We start from the raw sequence: 13,406 nt of genomic DNA, 5'->3' as shown, positions 1-13,406 counted from the left end.
TCAGTTGTTTTTCCTATACTCATTTGGACCTACTTACTACTTCTTTGGATTGTTTTTTAGGAACTTAGTAAAGGTTAGTCAGTTATTTTTGTTTTTGCAGTTTTGAGACTGGCAACAACACACCTAAACATTTATGTGTATTTAATATCTGTTGATTTATTTTGTGTAGGTTGGCTGTAAAATGTAACTTGGTAATGTAATTTGCGTTCTTGATGCTAAAACATCCCAGTAAGGCCATTATTACCGTTATTACCGACCTTGTTGGTGCAGCATTGACAGAAACCTCGACTCCACCTGTGGCTTTAACATCATTACCTGTGACAGATAATTAAGCTAAGCCCATTAGCCACGTGCTAACAAGGACCGGGCGAGACGAGCACGGACCTCGAGTTACAGCAGCTGACTCTTAGACTGCAGACCCAAAGTTCACGACAGCATTTCGCTTTTATCTAAACCAGGAACTCGTTTCTTCCACAGAGGTTGCGAGCTGCCAGCTAGCTAGCTGCTGGCTAGCTGCTAGGTAGCTGCTATGTAGCTAGCTAGCTGCTAGCTGAACCACACGGGTTGTTTTCTTCTTCGGTGTTTACTGGCGGCTGGTTAACGACGCATTACCGCCACCGGCTGGTGCAAAGGATATCTAGTATTTACATTTATTAGAATAATATGTAAATAGAACAGGTTTCCATTTTCTTAAGACAGTTAGAAGTTATTTGAGGTGATCACTACCAAAATAACATTAACTGCTTACTGTGTTTTTTAAAGCTAATCCAGAGGCGCACAATAGTCTGTCTTTCCCAAATTGAGCTGAATGCAAAATGTTATAATCCCTTTATGCCATAGGTAATATATAATGTTTTTGGATTAGTTACAGCTTCATAAACAAACAATATTGAGTAATTTGTTGTGAAAAAATTCGATATCAGAATCTCCTCCAAAAACCAAGAAAAGTCATCCATGAGTAGCTTATCAAACTAATGTTACAACGTATTGCTTCTAAGACTTCTTCCTCTAGTACTCACTTTATTTAATCATATGACTACCATGGAGTACTTTTACAAAGTACTTTGTGTAATCCATTTAAAAGTTACCCTCTCCAGAGAACAGATGTGGGACTTTTTAATTCATATCCAGCTTATAAATGTCAAACTGCAATTGACAAATTGAAAATACCAAAAACGGGTAACATTAAATTAAAAATAGCTTACTAAGCAAATAAAAACAGCTTTACAAATGTATACGTTGACAGTTTGTATTTAATACAGTATAGCTTGATTCAATAATCATGAATGATAAAATAGGTTATAATAGCACAAATATAAAATTAATGTAGATAACTGTATATCCTGGGTAATCTTATGAAAACAGTAGTTGAATATAATAGAAAAATAAAAAGGGCACATTTTGAGTCCCTCGTTGAAAGAAAAAAAAAAATCTAAAAATCAGAGTGCATGATGATGGCAGACTTAAAAAAGCTTCACCACAAGCAAATTCAATATGAATTCTGCAGCAAAGAACACACTTTTTTTGTTTCACCCGGCAACAACATAATGCGACGTAGGACACATAGACACTCAGGTTTTGTACGTGTACACTATAATAATCACGAGATACTGGGACCAGATGAAAGCACTGATTGCAACCACAGTCTGTAGAACTAAAAGTAACACAATAATAATGGAAAAAAAAATACTTTAGACAAAATGTTGGACTCTCAAGTGTCCAAGAAGGACCCTTGGTTGTAGGCACGGATTTGTGGACGCCTCCGTGGTTAAAGTCAGGCTTCCCTGTAAGATGCAGAAGTTTTACACTGAATCCCAAAACGCCTCACATCTCAGCATCACTAAATTTAACAAGCAAGTTCGCATGTGGACCCACAGAATCACGTTTTAAGCGTCGCGCCTTCCTATCACCATGGCAACTGGTCTCAGAGCACATTGGGAATCGCTATTTAAAAACATCCAAAGACGTGAAAACCCCTAAAAAAAAAAAAAAAAAACAAGCATTGCACTACTCGTGCGGTCTTAACTTCCACGGTCGTCCGCTTCGATGGCGAAGTCACTGCAGACGTGTGTGAGATACATTCCCACAACCACTGAAGCATGACGAGCAGAAAGAAGACACTCGTCATTGTGTGGGAGTTTCAACATGTGCATTTAGTCGGATGGAAGGGCAGTAGATGAGAAAAAGAAGAAAAAAAAAGAAAGAAAAGCTCAGCAATTTAACGAGGGATCACAGTGGGGATGTAACGGCCATTTTGGATGTGCTTTACCCCCTTTTTAGTGAGTTTTTTTTTTTCTAAGGCAGAGGGGAATGCAACTTCAAAAAAGGAATACAATAACTTCTTGGCTAAAGACTTTGAGTTGAGCTTTTTCACTTCCATGTGAGACTGGCTCGTACCTTCTACGTGACATGAAGCAGGTGCCGAGACGCCACTACTCACGGCTTCCTGGAAAGGCTGAAAACTATTAATCCACATTGACAAAGTCATTTCTGTTGCATGGCAGTGGAGATCAAGCTCCCTATTAGGAACAAAAATGGCATAGTCATTTAAAGGATCATGCCACCCCAAAATGAAAAAAATGTTGTGAGTAACTTGCTTCATTTATAGTGGAAATAACTGCAGCAAATGGTGCTGTAGAATTTCTAAATGTATCGTGGAAGAAAAAAATGACACTCTTTCTACTGTGGTTCCAACTATTGAAATAAGTTTTATTAAGTTGCCTGTGTGTGTTCTGTAGTTAGAACTATTGGCCAATCAAATGATTGGTTAGTTATAGTCCCATTTATTTACAAAGTTGAATAGGGTTTGAACCAATATGACGATTGTTAATTTTTTTTATTTTGGGGTGAACAATTCCTTTAAGGTCCCCTAAACAGTCGGTTAAAAAGTGGAAAATAAATATACAGAAAAAGGTTAATGAACATCACCTCGACCACGGACCAGGAGCACTTTGCTCACGCGTCGTCTGAGATGTTCCCATTTTCTCGTCCCGCCCCTGAAGGCTCTAGTTCAACCTCCCGGGTTTCGACAACTGGACACTTCAAATCTCTGGGCTCATGGATTAAATCTGGGAGGGACTGTGGGGGTGGAGGTCGGGGGGGGGGGGGGGGGGGGGCTGAGGCTCACTGATTGGCCGGGAGCAGGCCCTGCCTCTGGGCGTGCTCCAGGATGGCGTTGTAGCAGAAGTAGTACTGGTCCGGGGTCTGGATGCTGAAGGCCCGCTGGGTTCTCATGCGCCGCACCGTCTGGCAGACGTTGAGCGAGCCCACGTCCTGTAGCTGGGACAGGCAGATGTCCAGGGCACAGAAGGTACCTGCGGGCAACGAGGGGGGGGGGGGTTATTAAATACCAGATGTGCTACCGTTCAAATGAGCGCGTTTTAAGCCTCCTTACATCAAAGAACGGGACGCATGTTTCAGGCCCAAACGAGCTCAGGGTCTCACCTGTTCTCCCGATCCCCGCACTGCAGTGCACCACCACTGGGGGGCCCTGGGGGTGGCCCGCCCACTGGAGCCCCAAACTCTTCACCATCTTCCTCTGTTGCCTCTTCACAGCTCCCAGGAAGTCGATGAGAGTCACCGCTGAGGTGGGAACGCCGTAGTCGGGCCAGCTGAGGTACTGGAAGTGACTCACTTGTCTCTGCTCACATGTCTGAAGGGATGAAAGAAGTTTCATTATTCATTCCATCGTGGTCAATGGTCAGCCGCAATAAGCCTAGCATGAGGTAAAAACTGGAAACTTGATGGCCTTGTTAAAGTCAAATACAATTTAGCTAATTAACACACGCATTTGTTTTGAAAGGGCAGTTTAATGAGATTCAGAACAATTTGTGGGCAAGAACAAAAAACATAACTATTCTACTGAGCTTCTTTACATCCCGAATGTTGCTGCTGCCCCCCCCCCCCCCCCATGTGACCCATATTGTCGGCCCATGGCTGTACCTCAGTGTTGTGCAGCTCCAGGGTGGTGTGGTTGTAGTGGGTGTGGTGGTCCACCCTCTGGCTAACCACTGCCATGTGGCCGTAGACCTCCTGCCCCCCCTCCTCCAGAGGCCAATACTGACCACACTTCCTCCGACTGCCCTCATCGGTCCTGCAGAACGGAGGGGGGGGGGGGGGGGTTATTTCATCCTGACGGATCTTAAAGAGACTTGCACGCTTTTGGGACTGCACGAGTACCAAATCTTATTTGGCGTTTATATAAAAAAATAAAAATAAAAAAAAGATTACCTGGTTGTCATGACAATAATAAGCACGTTTTGTTCCCAGACCATTCTCCAGAAATCCCCGTAGGTCTTTTCCAGAGGTCCTGCACAACACGAGATTCAGAGCACTTTAAGACGACCTCGGTTCAGTGCAGTGAAGCGTCTTTATAAACACATGCGACACCCGTCCTACCTTGAGTACCGATGTAAGCGTTCCTCTGTTTGTAGCCGTCCATGAAGCTTGCATTGATGTAGTCGGATCTCTGGGGGGGGGGGGGGGGGGGACAACAACAAACCTGTGCTTTGTAAAGTAGTAAACAAAGTAAAAACACCAAGCACGGACTCCTGCCGTGGGCTTGAATCAGACGATGCAGCTCCTTATCTTCTAAAAGTAAGCAGAACCCAATGAAAAGAATGCGATTACGCTCTCTGGACAAATACCGGCGGGCTTGCAAGTCAGAACAGGGTGTGGCAGCCGTCGCTCTCTTTCCATTTGAATTGAACTTTGCAAATAAACAAAAAAATGAACAAAATAATAAATAAACCCCCCACCTCGTTCCTCCTGGCTTTCAAACGAACCCGCGTTTGATCGAGGCACAGCACGTCTCCATAGCGGTTCCTCTCCTGGTTGTAAGCTAATCTGTAGACAAATGACATCAAAATTGTACTAATGACACTTTTTGAGAGGGGGGGGGGCGAGGAGGCACAGGAGCGAGACTCACTGCGCGCAGTGGAAGCTCCCCGGCGGCGCCTCCTTGCGGAGCTCCTCGTACTCCTGGTGGACGCCCGAGCGCTGCAGCCGGCCGAGGAGCGCCAGCAGCTCCTGGGGCCGCATGGACTCGGGTCCCGGCACGTGGACGGAGGAGTCCTCCACGGGGATCCCCACCAGCTCGTCCACCGGGTCCACGCGCCCGTTCTGGCCCGCCAGGAGCTGCTGGTTCCAGCTGTACGACTCCAGGGGCAGCAGGCCGCCCAGGTGCTCGGGGAGGCAGTCCCTGGGGAGGTGTTGGCGCAGCTCGGCCGTTTTCACCATCTGAACCTGGAGTCAGGAGAGAGGGGCACATGTGAATGAGTTCACCTTCACCGCCCCCCCCGCCCCCCGGTATTAAATGATCACTCGCAACCAAATCGACGAGCTCCTCCTTTTACCCTCTCCCGCAGTTTCTCCTTGAGGAGCAGGCTGAGCAGATTGTACGGCACTCGAAACCAAACGGGGGCCCCGACGATCAGCACCTTCTTCAGCCTGGCGGGGAACGCCCCCTGGTGGAGAGAGACGGAACACCGCTGGCATCAAACCGGCCTCGGCGGCCTTCATTGCATCTTTAGAGACTCCCCCAATGCGGCGACGTCGGCAGTAAATCCCACCTTGAGCAGGTTGAGGATCTTCTTGCTCAGGTCCAGCTCAAAGTTGGTGTAGTTGGAGCCCGCCATGTCGTAGATGAACACCAGGCCGTTCCTTTGGGTCTCAAAGCTGCGGGTGAGACGCCTCCGTAAGCGCTTGGGATGTCTTAACAAAACAGGTCGGGTAACAACTTACGCAACTTATGCCGCCAAGTGAATAGACGTCAAGTAGAAGGAACCTTTCACGAGAAATTTGTTCAATTGTTGTGCGAGATGCTCAGGATTCCCCCACCACTTGTTTCGTCAGTGCCACCCACCTTTCCACGGCCCGGTCCAGGAGGTAGAAGAGGGCCTGAAGCACCACGTGGTTGCCCGTCTTGTTGGGGTGGTGCAGTTTGGCCGTGTACAAGGCGATGGAGGCCCCCGAAGGGTCGCGTGCGCTCTGGAAGACGCAGGAGCAACAGGTTGGATGCATTTCTTGGTGCATTCTGCAGTCTCCATCAACAACATTTTGAAAACAAGTGAGAACGAACAACCACCACCGGGGGGCACTTCAGTCCCGAGAGGGACGGTGGATCCTATTTTATTAATATTAATTTTTTTACATCAGCTGCTGGTGTTGAGAACTAGAGGCTCTTCACTCGGTCACTTGGAAGCGATTAAAGCCGTGCTTTCGGGCCTTGGAGGAGGGGTGGGGGGGGGGGCTAAAAATACCTCCGGCAGGATGTGAAGGCGGCTGCCGAGGCAGCGGACCTCCGACGTCAGACGAGAGGATGTGCAGCATCAACCCACTGTGGCACGTCAACAGGGGAGGAAGGAGGGAAAAGCAGGAGTTGGGGGAGGGGGGGGGGGGGCTAAATTTATCTGGCACAGGAGAGCTGTCCATTAGTCGATCAATAACTTAAAAAGACGCTGGATTCCTCATTACGAGAAGTTGCTTTCAGGAATTGTACCCTGAGCCTTTTTTTGCTTGAAGGAGGCGGGGCCTCAATATCTGGTCCATCTTTAAGTTCTGCTCAGTCCATGACAAGCTTTTCTTGAATTATAGAAGTTTCCAAAAACAGGTCACGATTTCCTCACAAAAAAAAAAAAAAAGCTTTGTAATTTCCCCACATCTGTGGTTTTCAACCAAATATTTCTCCACAAGAATACATATGGTTTGTAGGGGACTATTTTCAGCAGCGGAGTAATACACTTTTATGTTGGGATTAATTCCCCTTGGTCTGTTCTCTCCATTTGATCCTTTCCCGCTAAGTAAACCAATATGAGATATTTTACATTATGACATTTGAACTTTTGCATCTTACCAGGACGGTGAACTTTCCGCTGAGCAGCTCGGAGCGCAGAGGCTCCTCCTGCGGCTGCAGCCTGACGATTCCTTCTTTAAGACGCGTTTCCTGCAGAAAGAAAGAAATAAAAATAAAACACATGGCAGCAGGTGAGGAACTACAGCAGGTCACCACTCGAATTCCTCCCCGTGAACAATGGAACGACCCGCCGGACCTTCCTGAATGCAAGGTTACCATTGCCTCCCACACACACCTCTGAGGGGGGGGGGGGGGGGGGCTTCTTTTCCACTTCCTGTTCTATTCATCTTTTCATTTAAATGAAGGGCCACACAAATAAACTTCAGAGACCAGGGATGAAAATAGAACAAAGATAACAGACTAACTTCCCACTTCATTTGAACAGAAGGACCAAAAAGACCTCATCGGGAAAAAAAAAAAAAAAAAAACAACACTATGGGTGTGTGATAATGAAGGGCAGCTATATTCCAAATGATCCAACTACTGCAGATTGATGTAAAGCTTCAATAAAAGACGCAAGAGAAGATCGGGATCAAGGAGATCCAGCCAACGTTCTGTATCTCGTTATAAACCACAGCGGGGGAAATTAGCGCCTTACATGACAATCTGTTTGGAGTCTCTGCTGGTTGCGCAACTCCCGAACATGACGACACACTCGCACACGGATACATACTACATACATGTAACGTTAGCGAAACGTCGTCAGCCGTACGGGACACATTGCTGGTGGTCGTTTCCGTGATCAGAGGAGAAGGGCCGGTTATTTTTCAGGTGATAAAAGCCAATGAGAACCTGCAGCATGACCCCAGTGCTCTGCCCAGGTCACCGACTGGGCCACACACACACACACACACTCGCACACACACACTCGCACAGTGGAGAAGTAAGAAACGCAAAGTTCTACTAGCGTCGGTCAGCTTGTCAAACTTCATGTTCCTCATTCGGGCCGACCGCACGACCTCCAACCAGAGAGAGTCTCCCAATGACGCTGCATGAAGCCGGCGTGCTCAATCTTGAAATAACAACCCCCACCCCCCCTCCCCCTACCACTCCCCCCTCCAGTGTGCGCGTTTGTGTGTCTGGCACCAGGTTTTTCGGCGCACCTGTCCCATTTGCTCAGTGAAAAGGGGCCTGTGTTCCGCTGCTATCGGACGAGGAGAAGATGCTCTCAGTGACTTCAGTCCTTCTACCTCTGGACTTAAAATTTAATGCGATTTCAAACCCCCCCCCCCGAATGAATAATTCATAAACGAGTTTACTTAAGAGTGCACAAATTCCAGCAGTGGTAATTTGCTAACTGAAATCATCAAGAACCTCTATAACAATGTTCTTTAATATGCTTTCTTGGCACATTTCAAACCAGTTGCGCTCCCAGCGAGCGGCGTCTCTCACCCGGTAGCTGTGGAACAGCTCGATGGCTCGGAGGACGTCGAACTTGCGCGCCATGAGGAACTTGACGGCCAATTCCCTGGAGAGCGGCGACACTCCATGCTGACTGGTCCACTTGTTGATTTCCTCCAGAAACTGCCTGGTGGCCTGAAACAGACACAGATGTGGTCACCGATCAAACCCAAAAGGAAGCGAAACTGGCCTTAAAAAAAAAAAAAAAAAAAAATTGGCGCTTCCTGTGAGAAGGACGCATCATCTACAGCATGTTTGAAGTGAAACGCCTATGGTGGGGTTTCATAAAGAGAGCACACACACACACACACACAGCAAATCCATGATGGGACCAAAAAGAAGACTCACTTCTATAAAGTGGGATATTTGTGACATAATCTACTAACAAATCAAAATGAGGTTAAGTGAGATTGACAGTTTTTTTTTTTTTTTTTTTTTTTTTTTTTAAAGGTGTGATTTGTTATTGAACCCAGTTCTGGTTTTCTATTCCTCCTCCCCCAAGAAGCAGGCGATTAATTAGCCCCCCCGATCTGTGTGATGGTGAAGCTCAGAGGTTCAGACACGGATTCTAATCCAAGAACTAAAATTTAAAAAAAGGCACTAAACTTGGAATTTGTAAAATCACTTTACCCTAAAAGAGAACTTTCACCTATCTGCCAAAGAGCTTCCTGTCCTCCCCTCTGCTCTCATTAAAGAGGACAACCCCCCCCCCCCCCTCTGCCCCCCCTGCAGACTCAGCACCCAGTGAATCGTCAAAAGACACAGGAGGCAATGAAAGCCTCCCCAACACAGGGTCCCGCTTCTCTGGTGGAGGCGCAGCAGCGGAGGGGCCTGCATGGGACAGGAAGTCAAGTTCTGGGGAGGGGGGGGGGGGGGGGGGGGTGCGCTGCTCTTCAGGAATACAAAAACGATCAGTGAGCCTGGAGACAGGATGCCACTGTCTCTCCCCAGGAAAGCCGGTGCTTTCACAGACGAATGGGGGGATGGGGGGGGGGGGGGGGGGGGGGCACAGCTTTGGCTCGGTTCAGCTGCCTTAACATGCAGGGGGGGACGAGGGGCGATTGCACCTGACGGGGTCGCTTCGTATCCAATTCTCATGGGGAGCGGGGGGGTGTTGGTGTGGATCCTGAGCTTTTCAGCGGCGCACTGAAAGAGTCTCTGATCATTCTGAGCAGCTTCTACGATTCACGACTAGAACCCCCCACCCCCCCCCCCCCCCCCGAACGCTGGCGATGCGACTAAACCCGAAGCCTTGTACAAACACACTAGAGTTGCGTTTTCTTTTCTTTCTTTTTCCCAAACCTAGAAAAAAGGGGTCAAAGTGGATGACCAGGAGCCGGAGAGCGGTTCCCCCTTTCAAGGGGGGGGGGTCCGACCCTTTCGCTGTCGGCCAATGGCGGCTTCCCGTCAGGTACGCTGTGGCCCGGCGAGGTCGCGGTAGTTTGCCAGCCGCTCTCGATCTCTCTAGCTCGGCCTTTTAAGGAGAGGCTGCCAAATCCGGGCCCGTGACCCCCCGTGTTCCTGGCGAAGCCGGGCCTTTGTTTGGTTTTTTTCTGCATTAGGGGCCCACATCCGCCGCGGTGGCTGCATTAGGGGCCCACATCCGCCGCGGTGGAATTTGAGGATGAACCGGTTTGTTTTTGTGGTAGCCCCACCAGACTCAACGCGGAGGAGGGACTTGATCAATTCCCCCGAGGATGGACAAATATTTGCTCAACTTGCTCCAGATCTGATACGGCAGGAGATACTTTTTTTTTTTTTCTTCTCCCCCCCCCCCTCCTCAAAGTTCTTGAGACACTTAATTCTGCTTGAAGTGCCTGACATGAAGCTAACAGAATTAGTTCTTCAGGCCGCAGCTCTTTATAGTCCTCAGATACGACGAGTGAGACGTAAACAATGAACAGCTGACCTTAGCATAATTCCGCTGCTTTATTGGTGCTGTTGACAATGACGGTCAATAAGTAATTGATTAGGTCCACTGGTGGGAACACGCTGTGCCGAGAGTAGTTAAGTCTGGGAAGTTGGTTCTTCTAGGGGGGGGAGTGGGGGGGGGAAGCCCCTGGACTAGATAAGTATGACATTAGCAAAACAATGGCTGCCACAGAGAGAGAGATGGAATCAGTCTCCAAAACCTCTCTTCCCCCCCCCCCCCCCGGACCCCCGTAGAGCTGCCATCAGTAAAGCTTCCGGTAGCGGTTAGCTCCATCACTTAGCCTCGTAGGATTAGAATAAACATTAGGATAGGGCTAAAACAAACCTCAATAACACCTGGGGTTTTTTTTTTAAAGGGAGAGGTTTTCTCAGCAATTAAAAAGAATAGAGGGGAATTATGCCTTGTTTAAACTACAAGTTCAGGGAAAGGAATCCGTATCAAGTAGAGAAAAACTCATCCCCTAATCTTCAAAGTAAATTACCACAAAACACTTCCGACTGTTTGGGCTAAAAGCACCACCTCCAATATACATGTAGTTAATGAAAACATGAGAGCTCTCCCCCACCATGTCCCATGCAGGCTCAAGTCACCTTGGACAGGTAATGCAGCGTCATGACGACACCTTGACAGAGCTGAATGCATTTCCCTCATCTGTGCAACACAAGAAAGGGGTTTGTGTCGAGCTGGAACCAGTTTGATTACAGGTGCCTCGCCGACCCGTTTACAAAAGACAGTCCCACTTGGCACGAGTCAACACCTAAACAGGAAGTCGGTGACGTCACGCTCTCCCTATTCCCCCAATTCCTCTCACTCCGCTGCTTCCTGGAGTAGACTCGCCACAACACAAAACACACACTCTCTAAAGCACATGATAGTCACACACACACACACACACACACACACACACACACACACACACACACACACACACACACATTCTGCAACTCATAAACTCTCCCTTCCCCCGAGTCGAGTGGAAATGCTTTTAACAGCTGCCTTCAGAATGAAGTTCCAATACACCGTGTATGCTCCCGAGAGAGCCCCCCCCCCCCCCCCACACACACACCACACACACGGCTGTGGATGTAATGAGGGCGTCCGGTACCCTAGCGGGGGGGCCCCTGGCTCACACAGGAAATGGAGTAGCCAGATAAGGCGTTCTGCTGGCCAGATGATGAGAGGAGCGAGCGAGAAGAGGAGGCACGAGATCGAAGAAGACTCACAATGTTGTAGATACTGCAAAGTGATTGTGTACACACACACAACACACACACACACCACAGAAACTACAGCTACAGTCGGTTTGCTCATGTCAGATTTCTTGTGGTACGTTGACTTGCAACGTTTGAAAGTGCAAATCAAGGCGAATGCCGTTTGACACTAGAGTCCTACATAAATTCTTCGATATGTCGGAATGTTTTGTGGAAAGCGTTCTAGAGAGCGGTCAATGCAACTGTAACTGGGTTAACTGCCCCCCCCCCCCTCATTGATTTAAATTAGGTGGGCAAAAATCGGAGAGTCCTCTCATTATAACAACATACAACTGTATGGCTTCCAATATTATCAGAAATTTAAATCAAACAGCTGCAAATAAAACTAAAATGTTAACAAAGGTAGGAGTGCTTAAACAGGACAAATTGGACCACCCTGATGTATTTTCTATGTGTCTGTATTTGGAGAACTACAGTAATACAAGTTCGGATGGTTCTTTTAATAGTATAGTAATAGTTATTTTACATCTTTAGGGCCTGGATCCCTGAAGCAGAATGCAGCTACACATAGTAAGCTGAAATAGTTGTTCAGGTAATCAATACAAAACTGTTAATCTGCAACAACTTTGAAGGTTACATTTTCTCTGGCTCTTGCCTCTCAAATGTCAATATTACAATAGTATATAAAATGGAAACCTCTCAAAACAAGATGACCCGAGCTTACATAAAAGGTTTCACATTATAGCAATTGGTGAAACTCACTTTAGGGGAAAGTGGATTTCTTATTGTTTGAAACCTGGATTACACGTGTGTATGCACTTCAGATTAACCAGTTTATTACACAGCCGCATTACCAACAACAAAGAATAAAGGAAGCTTCTACTGTAAAACACCCCCCGAATGAGCCAACTCTTTCTCGGGGTAAATCACACGCTGCGCGCTCTCGAGTGAACAAAAAGAGAGAAAAAAAAAAAACTAACTACTAGATAGAAATATAAAAGAACCAGGAGTGAAGTTTCTATGCGGACGCGAGCCGTGACGACCGCGCAGAAATGGATACAATGTTTCCGCTACGCGTTCATTTCGCAACAAACCCCGCTGCGCGCGGCCATGGCCGCGGTGCGTTCACGTACCTGCCTCCAGGTAGGGCCGAGGCCGGGGCACTACAGGCGACGACACACGGAAAGAAGCTGAGGTGTGGGTGGGTGGGGGGGGTGTAAAGATTGTGGAAGGCCTACCTGTTCTTCCTCCGCCGATAAAGTAGCTGCCATGATCCCCCGTCGGTTGTCCGAGCACCCTTTTCTTTTTTAACAGAGTCCTTTTTCCATGAAGTGAAAGATGACGGAGATGTCTGTGTGGTGTGTGTGTCGGTCCCTCGTGTAAAAAAAAAACGGAGGGGGGGGGGGTTAGGGGCTGTCCCTCTCGCTCAAAGTGGAAGGCATCTGAATCGCAGCAGCGTGAGCTGGATGTTTGTTTTCCTCTGGAAACCGCACGACACGCACACGCACGACACACACACGGGTACAATTTGCTTTGACTCTCGCCACCCAAACTACACAAAAACCCCGCTGACGGCCCACGAGGACGGCGCTGGAGCGGCTCGGACGAGGCCGCGCTTCGGCTCGATGAGAGCTGGGTTCAGATCACGAGCTGCTGCTGCTCGACCCCCTCCGACTCCTCCATGCCATGAATTGCAAGTTTTTTTTTTTTTTCTACCCTTGAACCTCGCTTTTATGTAGCGCGAGAGAGAGAGAGAGAGCGAGAGAGAGACACCCACCCCGACACGGAGAGAGAGAGAGAGAGGACGCTTATTCATTCCGCACGGTGCTCTTCCCCCTGGCGGCCAAGTACGGAACAAACGACAAAAGCTCACGACCCTCCGCCTTCATTCATAAAAATAGGAAACCAGACAAGAAAAAAAAAATCACCATTTTGAGTTGGCAGTCAGTTGGCAAGTTGGAGGCCGTCCGAGAATTATTAGTGACGTCCAGCTAATAAAACGAAAATA

General features: G+C 48.0%; 1 protein-coding gene across 1 annotated transcript; it reads right to left on the bottom strand.

The window, feature by feature from the left end:
- Positions 1-1,098: 1,098 nt before the first annotated feature.
- On the bottom strand, positions 1,099-13,102 carry ptpn9a (protein tyrosine phosphatase non-receptor type 9a). Its single transcript, XM_037451764.2, has 13 exons — positions 12,637-13,102; positions 8,246-8,389; positions 6,854-6,943; positions 5,864-5,988; positions 5,571-5,676; positions 5,355-5,465; positions 4,928-5,244; positions 4,758-4,845; positions 4,399-4,468; positions 4,231-4,309; positions 3,943-4,093; positions 3,445-3,652; positions 1,099-3,314 (listed from the first exon to the last, which is right to left on the bottom strand). The coding sequence occupies exons 1-13, from the start codon at positions 12,667-12,669 to the stop codon at positions 3,124-3,126; spliced, it is 1,713 nt and encodes a 570-aa protein (XP_037307661.2). The 5' UTR covers positions 12,670-13,102; the 3' UTR covers positions 1,099-3,123.
- Positions 13,103-13,406: the final 304 nt, after the last annotated feature.

The sequence above is a fragment of the Pungitius pungitius genome, chromosome 6, assembly GCF_949316345.1.
Source record: "Pungitius pungitius chromosome 6, fPunPun2.1, whole genome shotgun sequence".
NCBI classification, from domain to species: Eukaryota; Metazoa; Chordata; class Actinopteri; order Perciformes; family Gasterosteidae; genus Pungitius; species Pungitius pungitius.
Note: the sequence above shows the minus strand (reverse complement) of the source record. Positions and strands in the feature narration are given on the sequence as shown.

Coding starts and splice junctions, on each gene's coding strand:
- ptpn9a (XM_037451764.2), bottom strand. CDS start 12,669: ATGGCAGCTACTTTATCGGCGGAGGAAGAACAG. Junction 8,390..12,636: donor TATCGGCGGAGGAAGAACAG/GTAGGCCTTCCA, acceptor TGTCTGTTTCAG/GCCACCAGGCAGTTTCTGGA. Junction 5,245..5,354: donor AGGAGAAACTGCGGGAGAGG/GTAAAAGGAGGA, acceptor TCCTGACTCCAG/GTTCAGATGGTGAAAACGGC.